The sequence below is a fragment of the Panthera leo genome, chromosome A3 (assembly GCF_018350215.1).
Source record: "Panthera leo isolate Ple1 chromosome A3, P.leo_Ple1_pat1.1, whole genome shotgun sequence".
Lineage (NCBI taxonomy): Eukaryota > Metazoa > Chordata > Mammalia > Carnivora > Felidae > Panthera > Panthera leo.
In genome coordinates, this window is record NC_056681.1 from 61,600,729 (window position 1) to 61,620,161 (window position 19,433).

General features: G+C 40.6%; 1 protein-coding gene across 3 annotated transcripts in view; it reads right to left on the reverse strand.

The window, feature by feature from the left end:
• Positions 1–19,433, reverse strand: part of VWA3B (von Willebrand factor A domain containing 3B) — a 205,268-nt gene that overhangs the window by 152,002 nt on the left and 33,833 nt on the right. For all 3 annotated transcript variants that reach the window (XM_042932057.1, XM_042932058.1, XM_042932059.1), the window contains exons 6-7: positions 18,809–18,978; positions 12,608–12,723 (exon numbers count right to left, since the gene is read on the reverse strand). In XM_042932057.1, coding sequence (XP_042787991.1) covers positions 12,608–12,723; positions 18,809–18,978 — 286 coding nt within the window. The remainder of the gene's footprint in view (positions 1–12,607; positions 12,724–18,808; positions 18,979–19,433) is intronic.

Sequence of the window (19,433 nt, forward strand, 5' to 3'; positions counted from 1 at the left end):
CTTCCAACTTCAGCTCAGGGCATGATCTCACAATTCATGAGTTCGAGGCCCACATTGGGCTCTGTGCTGACAGCTCAGAGCCTGGAGCTTGCTTTGGAGTCTCCTGGAGTCTCCCTCTCTCTCTTCCCCTCCTCTTGTTCTGTCTCTGTCTCTCAAAAATGAAAAAAACATTAAAAAAATTTTTTTTAATTTGATAAGAGGCTGGCACAGTACCCAGCACATGTACTAAACAATGTCTAAGTTTTTCTTAAAATAATAATAACTAAAACAATGGAACAGAGCAAATATTTAAAGATATAATTCAAGGAAACTTGCCTCAAATAGAAGTTTTACATCTCCATATGTAAAGGGCACACTGCACACCAGGGAGTATCAACCACAGCAGTCAACACTGAGACATATTAGAGGACTTAATGGACTTTAAAGATAAAGAAAGAATCCTTTGGAGCAAAATGGCTGAATCCCTCAATCACACCCCCTCCCATAACAATGCCATTTTGAGAAGGCAAGTTGGCATCAATCCTCCAGAAACAGAAACAGCTCTGTATCCCTGTTACGGCTACATGGATCATGAAGAGTTGGGCAAATATGACACCACCAAAGAAAACTAAAAATGTTCCAGTAACCAAGCACCCAAAAATGGAGATCTATGAATTACCTGACAAAGATTCAAAATAATCATCTTAAAGACATTCAATGTAACACAAAAGAGCATAGACAACCATATGAAATCAGCAAAATAATGCATAAACAAAATAAAAGTTTTGATAAAGAAATAGAACCCATAAAAAAGAGCCAAAAGAGAATTCCCAAAACTGAATACAATGATAGAACTGAAAAATTCAAGAGAGCTATAACATACTTGATCATGCAGAAGAATCATCAAACTCAAAAACAGATCATTTAATATTAACCAGGTAGAAGAACAAAAAGAAAAAAGAAAAAAAAAAGAGTAAAGAAAATCTATATGAATTATGGGACACCGTCAAGCAAATAAACATTCACATCATGGGAAGCCCAGTAGGAAAAGAGAAAGGGGCAGAAAAATGATTTAAAGAAATAATAGCTGAAAACTTCCCAAATCTAGGGAGACACATGGACATCAGGTACAGGAACCTCAAAGAACCCCAAGCAAGATCAACCCAAAGATTACTCTGAGACATGTTACAATAAAAATGTAGAAATTCAAAGACCAAGAGAGAATTTTGAAAGCACCAAGAGGAAAATGATTTGTCATATTCAAGGGAACCCCATAAAGCTATTAGATTTCTTCTGCAGAAACCTTGCAGTCCAGGAGGAATTGGGATAATATATTCAAAGTGCTGAAAGAAAAAACTGCCAACCAAGCATATTATATCCAGGAAAACTGTCCTTCAGAAATGAAGGAGAGATAAAGACGTTCCCAGACAAACAAAAACTAAGGAAATTCATCACTATTAGACCTGCTTTGCAGAAATGCTAAAGGGAGTTCTTCAAGTTGTGATGAAAGGACACTAAGTAACAATACAAAAACATATAAAAGTCTGATACTCACTGGTAAAGGTAAATATTTAAGTAAATTCAGAATACTCTAATACTGTAATGATGGTATGTAAATGACTTCTATCTCTAGTATAAAAGTTAAACACTATTAAAAATAACTACAATAATTTGTTAATAGATGCACAATATAAAAGGATGTTAAGTGTGACATCAGTAGTATAGTATGTGGGGAGAGGAAAAGTAAAAGTGTAGAGTTTTTATATACAATTGAAGGTAACTTGTTATCAGCTTAAAATAGACTGTGATATCTACAAAATGTTTTATTTTATGTAAACCTCATGGTAACCACCAAAAATATTTATAGTAGTTATACAAAAGATAAAGGAATTAAAGCATTCCACTACAAAAAAAAAAAAAAAAAAAAAAAGCAAAGGAAGACTGTAGAAGAACAAAGTAACAAAGGAAATTAAAAAATAGGAAACAACAAATAGGAAAATACTTACAATAGTAAGTCCTTATCTATCAATAATTATGCTAAACTTTAATAAGAGGCTAAATTATCCAATCAAAAGACACAGTGGCTGAATATATTTAAAACACACACCCACACACACACAAAATCTAACAACATGCTGCCTACAAGAGATTCACTTTAGCTTTAAGGACATAGGTTGAAAGTGAAGGGATAGGAAAAGACATTCATTCATTGCAAATGGTAACCAAAAGAGAGATAGAGTGGTTATATCAGATAAAATAGACTTTTTTTTTAATGTTTATTTTTGAGAGAAAGAGAGAGTGTGCATGTGCGAGGTGGGGGTGGGGGGGGTGCAGAGAGCAGAAAGAGAAGGAGTCAGAGGATCTGAAGCAGGCTCCACACCATCAGGGCAGAGATGGATGTGGGACTTGAACTCACAAACCCATGAAATCAAAACCTGAGCCAAAGTCAGATGCTTAACTGACTGAGCCACCCAGGTGTCCCAGCCAAACTTTTAATCAAAATCAGTCACAAGAGACAAAGAAAGTCACTATATAATGATAAAGGGATCAATTCATTAAAAGGCTATTACAATTATAAATATATATGCATCCAACATTGGAGTACCTAAATATTTAAAGCAAATATTCACAGAACTGAAGGAAGAAACAGACAATAATGCAGTAACAGGACTTCAATATTCCACATTCGGCAATGGACAGATAACCCAAACAGAACATCAAGAAGGAAACATTGGACTTGACCTATATCTTAGACTAAACACACCAAATGTAATTACTGATACATAAGGACTTACTAACAGAGAAAACAGGAAAATTAACAAATGTGTGGAAATTAAACAACACATTCCTGAACAAAATGAGTCAAAGAAAAAGTGAAAGGGAAATAAAAAAATATCTTGAAAGAAATGAAATGAAAATAACATATCAAAATTTATGGGTTGCAGCAAAAGCCAGTCTAAGAAAAATTAACAGCAATAACACCTACATTAAAAGGGGGAAAAAAAAGAAAGACCACAGATGAGCTAAAATTTATACCTCAAGGAACTAGAAAAAGAAGAACTAAGCCCAAAGCTAGCAGAAGTAACAAAGATCAGAGCAGAAATAAATACAATGGAGACCACACAAACAATAGAAAAGATCAACAAAATTTCAGAGCTGTTTTTTTAAAATGATAAACAAAATTGACAAACTTTTAGCTAGACTTGGATAAAAAGAGAGAATCAAACAAATAAAGTCAAAAATGAAAGAAAAGTTACAAATGACACAACAGAAATACAAAGGATTATAAGAGACTAATATGAACACCAACAAACTAGATAATGGAACATATAACCTACCAAAACTGAATCACAAAGAAACAGAAAATCCAAAGAGACCAATAACAAGTAAGAAGATTGAATCAGTAATCAAAAATCTAATATAGAAAAGACCAAGACCAGATGGTTTCACTGATGAATTTTACCAAACATTAAAGAATTAATACCAATCCTTCTCAAACTCTTCCAAAAAAGTTGAAGAGAAGGGAACACACCAAAATTCATTTTACAAGGCCAGCATTACCCTGATACCAAAGCCAGATTTATCTCTGATAAATATATATGCAAAAATTCTCAACAAAATACTACCAAACCGAATTTAACAGCACATTGAAAGGATCATATATATATATATCATGACCCCAAAAGATTTATCCCCGGGATGCAAGGATGGTTCAACACATGCAAACAGTGTGATACACCACGTTAATAGAACAATGGATTAAAAATTATATATCCTTTCACAGATGCAGAAAAAGCATTTGACAAAATTCAAAATCCTTTCATGAAAAATGACCAGGAAATGAACTCTTGACAAATTGGGTATATCAGGAACACACCTTAACATAATAAAGCCCATATACAACAAATCCACAGCTAACATACAGAACAATGAAAAGTTGAAAGCTTTCCCACCAAGGTCAGAAAGAAGACAAGAATTCCCACCCTCACCACTCATATTCAACAAAGTATTGGAAATCTTAGTGACAGCAATCAGGCAAAAAAAGAAAAAAAGAAAAAAAAAAGAAAAGGAAAGAAAAAAAGAAATAAAATACATCCAAATAAGAAAGGAAGAAGTAAAACTGCCTCTGTGTGCAGATGATATAATTTTATATATAGAAAACCCTAAAGATCCCACCAAAAAAACTGTTAGAATAAACAAATTCAGTAAACTTTGCAGGATACAAAATCAACACACAAAAATAAGTTACATTTCTATACCCTAACAACAAACCATCAGAGAAATTAAAAAACAATCCCATCATCAAAAATAATAAAATACTTAGGAATAAATTTAACCAAGGAGGTGAAATCCCCATCTTGAAGAGGCATCTGCACCCCATGTTCACTGCAGCATTATTCACAACAGCCAAGACATGGAAACAACCAAAGTGTCCACCAATGGATGAATGGATAAAGAAGATGTGAGGTGTAGATATAGACACAGATGAAACAGATATCTTAATGAAATATTATTCAGTCCTAAGAAAGAAGGAAATCCTATCATTTGCAACAACACTGATGGACCTTACACTAAGGGCATTACACTAAGTGAAATAAGATTAAAATATGATCTCTCATGTGGAATCTTAAAACACACCCACATGCGCATGCACACACACACTCCTAGAAACAGTAGAAAGGTAGTTGCCAGGGGCTTACTGGGGGAAATGCAGAGATGCTGGTCCAAAAGCACAAATGTCCAATTATTACGTGAGTAAGTTCTGGGGATGTAATGTGCAGATGATGATTATAGTTAACACTGTAGTATATACCTGAAAGTCACTAAGAGAGAAAATCTTAAATATTCTCACCAGAAAAAAGAAATGGTAATTATACAAGGTGATAGATGCATTTACTAACCTTACTATGGTAATCAGTTTGCAATATATGTGTGTATCAAATCATTGTATTGTATATCTTAAACTTACACAATATCATATGTCAATTATATCTCAATAAAGCTGGGAATAAAAACAATCCTTGTGCAACCAGGCAAAAAGACAAAGTCACTCAAAAGAAAAAAAAATCAAGCTGGCTTCAGTTTCTCCTTGGCAACAGAAGACACTGGAACACAAGCCATACCACACTCAAAGGGAAAAGAATGAGCCAAGAGTTTTCTACCCAGCCGAGCTGCCCTTTAAGTATGAAGATACAGAAAAGAACATTCGAAAACCTTGGGAATATTGCTCTTGTGATTCTCCCTTGAGGAAACTACTAGGACTTCAGCCAATCAAGAGATGGCTTGGGAAACCAAAGCAAATGGACTACAAGACAGAACTGAATCTATTTAATGACAGAAATAAAACTGAAACAAACATGAGAATCAGCATAACAGAAGAAAATAAAAATTTAGTCTTTAAGTTGCTTACCTATAGCAAGGTAACCTGCTGGATGATGACAGGCATAAAAGCACCCATAATTTATTGACTGGTCGACTATGTGCCAGGTGCTATATAAAATACTGTTGTACACACACACACACACACACACACATACAAAACCCATAAAGTAAACACCATTATCCTCATTCATAAATAAGAAAGCTAAAGCTCAGATTAGTTAAGTACCTTAACTAAGATCATGCAGCTAAGTGATAAACCCAATCTCAGGTCTGACTCCAAAGTCAGGACTCTTGATTCTACTGCATTTGAGTTCCTAGAACCCAGGACAGTGCCTTATTCCTCTCTGCTTCTTCATCATTTAACACAGATAATATATCACAATAATAACAACTTATTATTGCCATTTTATAGATAAGGAACAGGAAGCAGAAAGGTTAAATACCTTGCCAAAAGTTACATAGCTATTTAAGTGACAGGGCCAGCTAGTGTGGCTGTAGAGCAGTGCTAGGCAATAGACATATGATGTGAGCCACCTGTATAATTGCAAATTTTCTAGTAGCCACATTTTAGAAAGAAAAAAGCAACAAGTGAATTTAATTTTATTACTATATTTGCTATAACCCGACATATCCTTGGTATCATTTTGACATATAATCTATGTTAAAAACTATTATCATTTTGACATATAATCTATATTAAAAATCATTTTCCATACTAAGTCTTTGAAATCCAGTGTGCATTTTACACTTGCAGCACATATCAAATGGGACTCAATGCATTTCAAGTGTTCAGTAGTCAGATGTGGCCAGTGGCTTCTGTAATTGGACAGAGAAGCCTTAGATCTGCATGTGCCACCAACTTTAACGACATACAAACCCTCTGTTTTCCATTCTCCAGCATCTATTCCTGAAGTGTTATTTTACCAAAAAAAAAAAAAAAAAAAAAAAAAAAAAGGAACGAGTTACATGATCTCAGTGATCTCTACCTCCACAGAAAAGCTATCCTAGGGTTAGGTTAGGGCTTCACCTGTACAGAAGGTCACATTTACGCATGTCATTGGATCATATTTTGTGATGGTGATCTGTTCTCCCTGTTTTTCCTGTTCCCCACCCTCCCTCCATATTCAAGCAGATATCAGGCACATCGCAAATCTGCCCTAAAGGAAGCAGGGCAGAAAGACAAACAAGCCAGCAAGACATTTTGGCTTTTTCTTTTGAAGTCTAACCCCCTAGACAGGGTTTACAGAGCAGATAGTTTTGAAAAAGCAGGAGGGAGAGAGGAGTTGTCCCAGATTAGGAAATTCCCCTCAGTGTGGGGGTAGAAGAGGAGAGGGTCCCAGGAGAAGATGGGGACTGTCCCCACATCTGCAGCCCCTTGGAAGGTGCATGGTGAATCCAGTGTGGTATGGCAGGGTCTGTAAAAGACTCCCACATCCAAAGCCCAGCATGGGAGCAGTAGAGAACTGGTCGACCTAGAATGGCCATAAGCCAGGGATAATGGGTATTTATAGGATGATGTGTGGGAACAGATGTCCAATAACTACAGCCCTCTCCTGAAGGGTTTCTTAGCACAGCCTAGGATCTCTAAACCTTGGGAAAAGCTCAGGAGGGGGACCCCGAAAATAACTGAGTTTAATTTCCTACCACTGTGCTAGGATAGAAGGGCCCTGGAATCAAAAATTAAACTGAATTCTAGAAATCAAAGAATATGACCAACTTGCTTTGTGACCAGACATTCATATGTGACATTAGGGGCTTCTCTTGAGTGGGCAGTGTCTCTCACACAAGCATTACACTGGAGCCAATTCATCTCTAGTGGATGGCTGTAACCATTGGAAACCGATGTGCAAAAAAGGTGTGGTCTCTTGGAAGTCACTGCAGACTTGGGGAACACCACTGGCTTGAGATGAGACTGAGTTTGAAAGAATAGTACACAATACTTTTAAGTCCTGGTCAGATACAAAGTAGTCGGCTAAAAGGCCACTTGGAGTTTGCTTAGACAATTAGTTTCCCTAGAATGCCCAGAAACAGGGACATGGATGATGATTTTTCAGGCCTCTATTTCAGATTCTGAAGAAAGAAGAACTATTTCAGCAGCACCAGCTGAAGCCCTACCAGCCAGGGCAGATGAAGCCTGTCACTGCTGTCAAGCCCTGGCTGTCATGTTTAGGAGGTTAGGAAGCTAAATTCCACAGATTTCATAAAAGCCAACCACCAAGACAAGGAGACTCTGCTACCTGCAATCCAACCCACACCTTGACCTGCCGTCAAAGAGATGGCCTGGTGCGCATGCCAGGAGAATGTTGGGGAGGGGGAAGCCTGGCCCAGGCAAGAACAATGAAAGTATTGCCCAGTCCTGGAGAGGAATCTTTTCTTCAAAAAATGCCTAGAGTTCAGGAAAGCTCAAATACCTGTTTTATTTTGCTTATGGATGAGATGAATATTTCATGATACACAAAGACCATGAAGAGAATCCATACTCATTAACTGGGAGGGAAGTCAAGTTGCAGGGGGCTGGGTGGCTCAGAAGAGCTCTAGAAGGTAGCATCACTCTGGTCCCACAGTAATTAGGCTCTGTTAGTACCCCTCTTCCTCTCCAGCAGACTGTCAAGCCCAGAACAAAGAGAGAAAGAGGCAAGGACACCACATGAAGAGAAACACAGGAGAGGAGAGTGCTGGCTGTTCTATGCCCCATAACTGTAAACATAAGCAGGCACCCAGCCAACTCTGGGCAGAAAGCCAAGGAGGAAGATTGCTGTGACAATGCACAGACCTAAAGCTTTAGGTCGGCATCATCTGCCAGATTAAATCTCCCATAATTCCTAAATCTAAACCAAAAATCCTGTTCTCCCCAATGAGGAGAGCTCATTCAAAGGTCATGGAGCATTCCTATATAGGATGGAGCCTGGACTGGGAGGAAGCAGACTTTCTAAGACAGGAAGTCATCGCTGGAAGTGAAAGGTAAGAAGTCCACGCGGCGCCCAAGTTTCCACACCCAACTCATGGGAGCCTGAGATTATAATCCACCCAGCCAAATACTACCAATGTCCTGAGAGTCCAATGCTGGCCAGTGACCTAGCCCCACCCTTTTGCAGGTGACAAACCATTCCTTTCTTAAAACATGGAGATTTGCTTCAGGAAATGTGGATAGCCAAGGTCATGTCATGACCTTTGCAATATGACTACTGTACCCTACACACACACACATACACACACACACACACACACACACACACACACACACACTCTTTCCCTTTGTCATTACTCTGTGCTTGTGGTTTCCAGAGATGCCCACAGCGAGGGGAAAGCACATTTTCCCCTAATGTGTGAAAAAATGAGAGTGAGGTGGTAATAAAAAATCATTATGAAATTTTTAACTGATCTATCTTGCACATCAGAGTTTGTGAAGAGAGATTCTTGTCTGCCCTGGTTTCTGGACCCTTCCCAAACTATGACTAAAAGATGCTGTCCTGTCAGTGACTCATAGGCCACAAGCAGATAGATGCCTTATAAGCAATCTGAGAGAACAGAATGGAGAGGATCATCAGGAAAGAGTCCTCAGAAAGGTAACATATATACTGAGGGGACAGAGAAACCCAAGAAAAGGCAGGGGAGAGGTATCTTTGAGGACTCAACTGAGAGCAAATATGTGTTGCTCTAAAAAGGCAACAAACATTGAGACAGGGGCCTCAGACAGAAAGTAGGGGTCCTGTGCAAAAGTGAGGTTACAAGGTGGGGCAGAGCCAAGTGAACAGTACCATGCTTGATGAATATAAAACTTCAGCAAAAGCTATGAATGAACTCCCAAAACACTTAAATTTAAAATAATGTCATTTTGGGGCACCTGGGTGGCTTTGTCGGTTAAGCGTCCGACCGGCTCAGGTCATGATTTCATGGTCCGTGAGTTCGAGCCCCGCATTGGGCTCTGTGCTGACCGCTCAGAGCCTGCAGGCTGTTTCAGATTCTGTGTCTCCCTCTCTCTCTGCCCCTCCCCTGTTCATGCTCTGTCTCTCTCTGTCTCAAAAATAAATAAACGTTAAAAAAAAAATTTTAAATAATGTCATTTCAATACACCTATGTTTCAATTCTTCAATATTTTTCAACTACTTTAATAACCAAGAAACAATCATTAAAAATAATAAATTAAAACATGTACATGGGGCACCTGGGTGGCTCAGTAGGTTAACCATACAACTTCAGCTCAGGTCATGGTCTCGTGGTTCATGAGTTAAAGCTCTGCATCAGGCTCTGTGTTGACAGCTCAGAGTCTAGAGCCTGCTTTGGATTCTGTGCCTCCCTCTCTGCCCTTCCCCAACTCACACTCTATCTTTCTCTCAAAAATAAACATTTAAATAAATAAACAAACAAACAAATAAAATGTGTATAGAGGCACACACTTTTTCCCTTTACCTTAGGCTACCGTATGACCTAACAAATCATTGCTGGATTTTTTGCACTAACTTTGAACTTTTAAAACACTGCACTATTGTATTAAACAAGCACATGAAAAGATGCTCAATATCACTAATCAATAGGAAAATGCAAATCAAAACCACAAGATACCACTTCACACCTAGGATAGCTATTAACCAAAACCAAAAAGTAAACAAGCCAAAAACCAGAAAATAACACGTATTAGTGAGGAAGTGGAAAACCTATGCACTGTCGGTGGGAGTGTAAAACAGAGCAGCCACTATAGTGAACAAGGTGGAGGTTCCACAAAAGTTAAAAATAGAATTACCATACATGATGAGTGGGGTATATACCCCAAATAATTGAAAGCAGAGTCTCAAAGGGATAGTTGTATATGTGTGTTCACAGCAGCATCATGCACGGTAGCCGAAAGGCGGAAACAGCCTGAGTGTCCATCAATGGATAAATGGATAAAAAAAAAATGTGGTCTATACATGCAAGAGAAGATTATTCAGCTTTCAAAAGGGAGGAAATTCTGATGCATGCTACAACATGGATGAACTTTAAGGACATAGGTTAAAGTAAAATAAGCCAGACACAAAATGATACTGTATGATCCCACTTACATGAGGTATCTAAAGTAGCCAAATTCAGAGACAGAAAGTAGAATGGCAGATGCCAGGGGCTGGAGGAGGGGAAATGGGGATTTGCTGTTTTAATGGGTACAGCTTTGCAGATGAGAAGAGCCTTGGAGTTGGCTGCCCAGCAATGTGAGTGCACGTAGCACTCCTGAACGGTACACTTAAAAAAAAGTTAAGATGACAAATTTTATGTTACATATATGTTACTACAATTTTTAAAATGATTCTTTATCTTGACTACAGTTTTTCTGCATTCGTATAGTGCACGGGGTAATGGTAAGTCATGCCAATTATCTGGAACCCAGAGAGTCGGTAACAGCAGGAAATCTCTTCCAGGTCAGTTCTCTGAGCAGTGTCCCTCTAACCCTTCAATTGACAGTCTCTTCTTTCTATACAACAGGTGGCACAATGAACTCCTGAGGAGGCATCCTCTCTCCCCAGCCTGGAGAGGGGCCCAGGCAAACTCATACTGATAAATGCTTGACCTCGATAGTGGGAAATAGGGAAAGGGAACTGAGCAGGAAGGCCTGAACATCTGCCTCTGAGGCCTTGGGTCAGATTGGAAACCACTTATTTTCCAAACCAAAAGACTGTGTCAAAGGATTTCTGGGCAGTTTTTGAATAGGAGAAATGCAATGTTGGCATTTCTGGGACACTGTGACGGATAGAGGAGACAAGATTGCAGATTTAGGATTCGGGCTCTCTCCTCAGATTCAGAATGTGGGATCGCTGAAATGGCATCTGAATGGCAGGCCACAGTCTGAGCACTTCATTCCAAGAAAATGTTTTAATCTATAATTTAATTTGCATGATTCACAGGTTTGGGATGATGGTAGTTGCTGCAAATGTAAGCTATGCAGCCAGATAGGTTTCCCTTTATAACTAAGTTGCCAAGGAACACATAAGCCAAAATTAAACCCCTTTACAGAAATTGGCATGCCTTGGGGAACTGGGACATCTCACATTCTTTACCCTGATTGAAATATTGCCCACTAGGCTTAATCTTGTAAAATACTTTCAGTAGGCATGGCATACATCCTGAATTAACTGTTTTTGCTAGATTAGCATTAATCTTCCTTGACAATTGACATTTTCTCAAACTCTCTGAAGAAACCCACTTCACCAACAGAACAAGGGCGTAAGTTACCTAAATCAGGGCCGCCAATGAGACCTAGTGGAAACTCTTCCCTGCTCCTGTGGGACACTGAGAATCTGAATCCACAAAGTATGTGTCAGGGACAGGCTTTGTGATTTGACCCCTCTCCTTCGCCTCCACCTGACCACCTGTCCCTTTACGCAACTGTGTCCTCCTCAGGTGCAGTACTGTTATATAAACAAAGAAACCTGTCACGCAGATGTGTCCTGCAGCTTCTTCTCTTCTCCCAGAGAGTAGTTCTTGCCTTATACTGAAGCTAGAAATCTCTGCCAATAACTTCAAATGTAGGAGGGTGGAGGGGGCGATGGGCCTTTTTCAGACCTCCAACGGCACCATGCCGCATCACCTCTCAATCCCTTCCTTCCTTGCTTTTCTCAGCAGAGCTCACTCGGTGTCTTTGGCACTTTGCAATGTCAGCAGCTCCAAAGAAAGTCCCATCTCTTGGCTTTCTGAGTAACCTTCTAGTACCATTTTTTCTGAACCTATTTCTCACTGATTTTGTGACCTCCTTCCCCATGCCTGTTAAATCTCTGATGACACTCTTTGAATGAAGGGGGAGGTTCACTCTGCCTCCACAAAGGTTCCTGTGCATGCCTGGCCCTCATAAGAGGCCTGCACATGAATCTACAAGCCCTGCTGTCACTGACAGGCTGGGCAGCAGAAAACTCCCAAGAACTGCAGGGATCCTCACCACAGCATCCAGCTAACCTGGGCACAGCACAGGAGCTCTGCCTTACCAGGAACTAAGTCCAGCACTGACACACCAGGACTACATCTCCAGAAGGTTCTCATATTAGTTCAACACATACTACTTAGGCCACTTCCCTGGGTAACAAACTTATGCCTGGTTGCTGAGCTGATAAATTCATCATTACCATCATGAACTTCCCCTGGACCATATAAATAATAAAAAGGATACCATTGGTCCCTACGTGGTGCTTTATTTCCCAAGCATACAGAAAATCTGAAGTTAAGATATAAACCACACTGTGTTGTTGTTGTTTATTGTTGTTGCTGTTTTTTCTACCCCAGGTACCTGGAGGGGGTTTTCCTTTCAGTTTCCTTGAATTCCAAGTATTTACACTGTCACCATCCTTTAAGGCAGATGCAGGAAATTCCACACACTCTGTTCTCTCTGCAAAGGCATGGAATCTGAAACATGAAGAAATTTGCAACATTAGGCTAATCGTGGTATTTGTGTATGTCTATTCATTCTCCCAGGACTATGAACTTGCTCTGCTGTGGTACTGAGCATCTTAGATGTTTCACTGCTTTTCCGTGTACCTGATCAATTCCCCCAAACAAAAGACAGGGAGGCAAAAGAGAAGAGAGAGCTGCAAATGTACTGGGATTTTAACAGATGACTCTTCTCCTCATTAGAGGGTAATTAGGCCAACCAAATTGTATTTATTGACCCTGGAAAAATGATACCTTCTGCTTTATTTATCTTCTGTTCCCAGGTTCAATCATGTCAACACAGTGTTGACAAGCCAACAGTCTAATGAGGCCCCAACAGTGCCTGTGGCCCTGTGGGTTCAGTGTTGAAAGCTGGCGACAACAAGCACCATTGGCTCAACTGTCAATTGCCAAAGGGCTTCAGTCAACTTTAACTTGGCAAACACAAACTTCCCTTGAGTGTAAGCAGAAGCACTAATGAAAAAAATTCTTGTGTGGACTAGTTTTTAAGGCCTGACTCCTCAAAATGTGGTCCCAGGAGCAGCAACAGCACTGGCAACTAGTTAGAGATGCACATTCCTGGGCCCTACCTGGATCTGCTGAGTCAGAATAAGCACTTTAATAAGATCCCTAGGGGATTCGTGTGCATGATAAAGCTCAAGAAGCACTGGGGTAATCTACAAAATGATAGGCTAAGCACACCCATGACACCAATTATCTGGAATCCAAAAAGTCAGTGATAGCAGGTAATTTCTTTCAGATTATCAGAAGATTTCTGGGTAATGCTCCTCCAGCCCCTTAAAGTTCCACCTCGGCCTGTTACTGAGCACGAAGAGAATCCTGAAGCACAAGTTGAGATGGACAGACAGATGCATGGGTGATAGAAGAGATGTGGAGGCTTCTCCTGGGCCACGGGAAGCCTCATCCCTATTTATTTCTAAAGGGTTTCAGGTAAGACTAGAACAATGACTTGATGGCACTAAACAAGCCAGCCTTGTTCCAATAGCCCCTCATGAGGACAATGGACCCTTAACCTGGCCACTCCTGCCTCCCGCAGGTGCTTCCACCAGAGCGGAAATGGCCAGCTGCTTTTGTCCTGTGACCTCCTTACCCAGCAGAGTGGGGAGGGCTGAGGTGTGTCCTACCAGGTCCCACACTCTGAGTGCCCAGGACTTCGGTGCCCAGGACCTGTTCTCCAGATTATAAAAGAGAACAGGGCAGACATTTCCTCTGGCTAATACAACCTTATTTGTGCAAGAAAGCAAAACGTGCTTTGCAGCTGGGTGGCTCTGTTTAGACAGACTCGGGCACAAGGGAACCAAGAGTCCAGCCTCCTTGCAAGCCTGAGCAGCTCAGGACATGCCCTTTATAGTCCATACAAACTGCACCACAGCTAGAACTCAAAAACCAAAGGTGTGCAGAGGCCAAGCAAGAGACACAGCGGTCTGGCTGGGGGCAGAGCAGGCAGGAGCACTGCTGGTTGTGGGTCAGGCTCATCCACGAGGGCCAAAACAGAGACAGAAAAGCATGTCTATGTGTCATCCTCTTCTGCAAAACTCACTTGATGGTGCTCAGCCTAAACTGCAGCTTCTCCCATGTTAAATTATGCCCTAACCCCTCACCTGCCCACAGAAAGTGCCCTACATGAATTAAGCAGAAGACTAGCAAGACAGATGGTCCTGCCAATTCACTTTTACTCTCTCTACTAGCAAAAGTAGGACAGTGCGCCCCCTCTTTATTGGGGGGAGGTGGTTAGGAACCCAAAATTGAAGCACCTAATGTTAAAAGATTGTCAAAGGGCCCTAAGAGAAGCCAGAGCAGTGGTCCTCAGAGTCACCAGGGGTCTGGTTAAGAATGAATATTCTTGGCCCTCCCTAGATCTCACAAATCAGGATCTCTGGGGCTGTGGCCAAGATATTTGCATTTTAATCAAACTCCCTAGGCAGCTCTTATTCAAAGTGAATGATTAAATGCATATCCCCAGGATCTCCTCTATTATATAGAAGTATCAGCCTGTAAGGTTAAGCCCTTGACCTCTGAATTATTATTTTATTTTTTTAAATTTACATCCAAATTAGTTAGCATATAGTGCAACAATGATTTCAGGAGTAGATTCCTTAGTGCCCCTTACCCATTTAGCCCATCCCCCCTCCCACAACCCCCCCAGTAACCCTAGTTTGTTCTCCATATTTAAGAGTCTCTTCTGTTTTGTTCCCCTCCCTATTTTTGTATTATTTTTGCTTCCCTTCCCTTATGTTCATCTGCTTTATATCTTAAAGTCCTCATATGAGTGAAGTCATATATTTGTCTTTCTCTAATTTCACTTAGCATAACACTATCTAGTTCCATCCATGTAGTTGCAAATGGCAAGATTTCATTCTTTTTGATTGCCGAGTTATACTCCATTGTATATATATACCTCATCTTCTCTATCCATTCATTCCTCAATGGACATTTGGGCTCTTTCCATACTTTGGCTATTGTTGATAGTGCTGCTATAAACATGGGGGTGCATGTGTCCCTTCGGAACAGCATCCTTGTATCCCTTGGATAAATACCTAGTAGTGCAATTGCTGGGTCATAGGGTAGTTCTATTTTTAATTTTTTGAGGAACCTCCATCCTGTTTTCCAGAGTGGCTGCACCAGCTTGCATTCGCACCAACAGTGCAAAAGAAATCCTCTTTCCCCACATTCTTGCCAACATCTGTTGTTGCCTGAGTTGTTAATGCTAGCCATTCTGACAGGTGTAAGGTGGTATCTCATTGTGGTGGCTTTGATTTGTATTTCCCTGATGATGAGTGATGTTGAGCATTTTTTCATGTGTCAGTTGGCCATCTGGATGTCTTCTTTGGAGAAGTGTCTATTCATGTCTTTTGCCCATTTCTTCACCGGATTATTTGTTTTTTGGGTGTGGAGTTTGAGAAGTTCTTTATAGATTTTGGATACTAACCCTTTATCTGATATGTTGTTTGCAAATATCTTTTCCCATTCCATCGGTTGCCTTTTAGTTTTGCTGATTGTTTCCTTCACCGTGCAGAAGCTTTTTATTTTGATGAGGTCCCAGTAGTTCATTTTTGCTTTTGTTTCCCTTGTCTCTGGAAACGTGTTGAGTAAGAAGTTGCTGTGGCCAAGATCAAAGAGGTTTTTGCCTGCTTTCTCCTCGAGGATTTTTATGGCTTCTTGTCTTACATTTAGGTCTTTCATCCATTTTGAGTTTATTTTTGTGTATGGTGTAAGAAAGTGGTCCAGGTTCATTCTTCTGCATGTCGTTGTCCAGTTTTCCCAGCACCACTTTATTCCATTGGATATTCTGTCCTGCTTTGTCAAAGATTGGTTGGCCATACGTTTGTGTGTCCATTTCTGGGTTCTTTATTCTGTTCCATTGATCTGATTGTCTGTTCTTGTGCCAATACCATACTGTCTTGATGATTACAACTTTGAAGTATAGCTTGAAGTCTGGGATTGTGATGCCTCCTGCTTTGGTTTTCTTTTTCAGGATTGCTTTGGCTATTTGGGGTCTTTTCTGGTTCCATACAAATTTTAGGATTATCTGTTCTAGCTCTGTGAAGAATGCTGGTGTTATTTTGATAGGGATTGCATTGAATATATAGATTGCTTTGGGTAGTATCAACATTTTAACAATATTTATTCTTCCTATCCAGGAGCATGGAATCTTTTTCCATTTCTTTGTGTCTTCTTCAATTTCTTTCATGAGCTTTCTATAGTTTTCAGTGTATAGATTTTTTACCTCTTTGGTTAGATTTACTCCTAGGTATTTTATGGCTTTTGGTGGAATTGTAAATGGGATTGATTCCTTGATTTCTCTTTCTGTTGCTTCATTGTTGATGTATAGGAATGCAACTGATTTCTGTGTACTGATTTTATATCCTGCAACTTTCCTGAATTCATGAATCAGTTCTAGCAGTGTTTTGGTGGAATCTTTTGGGTTTTCCATATAGAGTATCATGTCATCTGGGAAAAGTGAAAGTTTGACCTCCTCCTAGCCTATTTGGATGCCTTTTATTTGTTTGTGTTGTCTGATTGCAGAGGCTAAGGCTTCCAATACTATGTTGAAAAACAGTGGCAAGAGTGGACATCCCTGTCTTGTTCCTGACCTTAGGGGGAAAGCTCTCAGTTTTTCCCCATTGAGGATGATATTAGCATTGGGTCTTTTGTATATGGCTTTTATTACCTCAAGGTATGATCCTTCTATCCCTACTTTCTTGAGGGTTTTTATCAAGAAAGGATGCTGTATTTTGTCAAATGCGTTCTCTGCATCTACTGAGAGGATCATATAGTTCTTGTCCTTTCTTTTATTGATGTGATGAATCACACTGATTGTTTTCTGGATATTGAACCAGCCCTGCATCCCAGGTATAAATCCTACTTGGTCATGGTGAACAATTTTTTTTATGTATTGTTGGATACAGTTGGCAAATATCTTGTTGAGGATTTTTGCATCCATGTTCATCAGGGAAATTGGTCTATAGTTCTCCTTTTTAGTGGGGTCTCCATCTGGTTTTAGAATCAAGGTAATGCTGGCTTCATAGAAAGAGTTTGGAAGTTTTCCTTCCATTTCTATTTTTTGGAACAGCTTCAAGAGAATAGGCATTAACTCTTCCTTAAATGTTTGGTAGAATTCCCCTGGAAAGCCATCTGACCCTGGACTCTTGTTTTTTTGGGAGATTTTTTATTACTAATTCGATTTATTTACTGGTTATGGCTTGACCTCTGAATTATTAACAAGCTCCTCAGTCAAATACGATGAGCAATTAAATTTGGGAACAAATGCTCAAGGGCAGGAATTGTACCCATTTCAGACAGGCTAACTTAGGAAAGGACTCAGTCATTCTCCTTATAACCACATAGGTAGCTGCTCTCCCTCCACAAGGGACCTAAACCTATGCACACAGACAAGGTGGTGGGTATGTTTTAGAATGTAGGCCCTTTTATTATTCAGGTATGATGAGGCCATTAGATCAGTTTAGCTGCCACTGAAAATACAGTTTGCTATTCACAGTCCCTGCTATAGACTGAGTTGCATCCTCCGCCCCCTAAATTCATATGTTGAAGCCTTAACCCCCAATGTAACTGTATTTGACCATATTTGGAAATAGAGCCTTAGGAGGTAATTAAAGTTAAATGAGGTCAGAAGGTCCTGATCCAGTGAGATTAATCTCCTTTTAAGAAGATACACCAGAGAGCTTACAGGCATGCTCCTGCTTTCTTTCTCCCTGTCTGTCTGTCTCTCTCTCCCCTCTCTCTCTCTCTCTTTTTCCCTTCATCCTTCCTACCCTCATTCCCTCCCATGAGAGGATATAGTTAAGAAAGCAGCTGTCTACAAGCCAGGAAGAGAGCTCTCACCAGAAACTGAATCAGCCAGCACCTTGATCTTGAACTTTCCAGCCTCCACAAGTGTGAGAAACAAATTTCTGTTGTTCAAGCCACCCAGTCTGTGGTATTTATTATGGCAACCAAAACTGACTACTCAGTTCCCAAGATGAGGGGACACAGCACACCACACCACACAGGGCCACACAGGGCAGCACCAGGGACAGTCAGGAGGCTTGAGAGAACAAGAAGAAAACATGAGCAAGAGTCTTTATTGTGGATTTTGCAGGAGGATGGAATGGGTGAGGGAGAGGAAGCAGGTTTAGGATTGGCTGGCTGAATAATTTCAGTGGGTTCTGGGGTATAGGAGCTACCCCAAGTTGTCTGCTACCTGGCCTGGCTTGCAGTATTGAGTGTGAGTGCCCGTAGGCATCACAGCGGGCTCTGGATCAGTTAACCTACATACAAAAGTGCACTCCTGGGTCACTTATGCTCCCTAGGAATTAGCTAGCCTTGGAAGGAGCAGTCTTTCCAGGGGCAGCAAGGACCCCTGATGTCAAAGCAATAACAAGGCAAGATACTAATATAGGGTAGAAAAGAAAAGGCCACGAAGACTAAAGACCACTGGAAAGAGGAGAACATAGGAACAAACCAGTTAGGAAAACCACTGCTGACCTTGCAGAAGTAGGCAGCTCACCCACTGTCACTCAAGAGCATGTTTTCTGCCTACCTGCTGTGGGTCTTGGCACTCAGATCCTTTAAGAACGCTATAGTGCCTTCTCCTCTGGCATTGAAGGACACTGTGCAGACAGGACATGGGATCTCCAAAGCCTTCTGAAGGAGAAGCTCCTTGGTTTGCTCAGGAATGTCTCCCACCACAAAGTAGTAAATGGATTCCATCTGCAAGACAGTAGTACTGACAATTTATCTCCCTGACGTGCCCCAGCCTTGTACTAAACTCACTGGCAATATATTTTCTACAAAACTGCCTTGGGACAGTGGGGGACAACAGGAATAACAGCACTATTCCATGTTTTGTAAGGACATTTAGAGGCTGAAGTCAGGAAGTGAACTATTCAAGGCCTGGTGCCAAGAAGGTCTATTGGCAGTCCTCACGGTCTCAGATATTGCATGGGAAGGATATGATTGGCCAATGGGGAAAATAGCTTCCACTAAGCCCCCGGATACAGTCGACAGGTCAGGAGTGGCTGTTTTCAACATGAAGGAAGTGTTGGCACAGCTGCTGTGGGCAGAAAGCTTATTAACCATCTCCCATGGTGGTGCCAGAGCTCTACAAACTCATCTATCCTCAGTCTGAGGCAGAATGGGGGAAGGAGGGCATATTCCCACTGGGT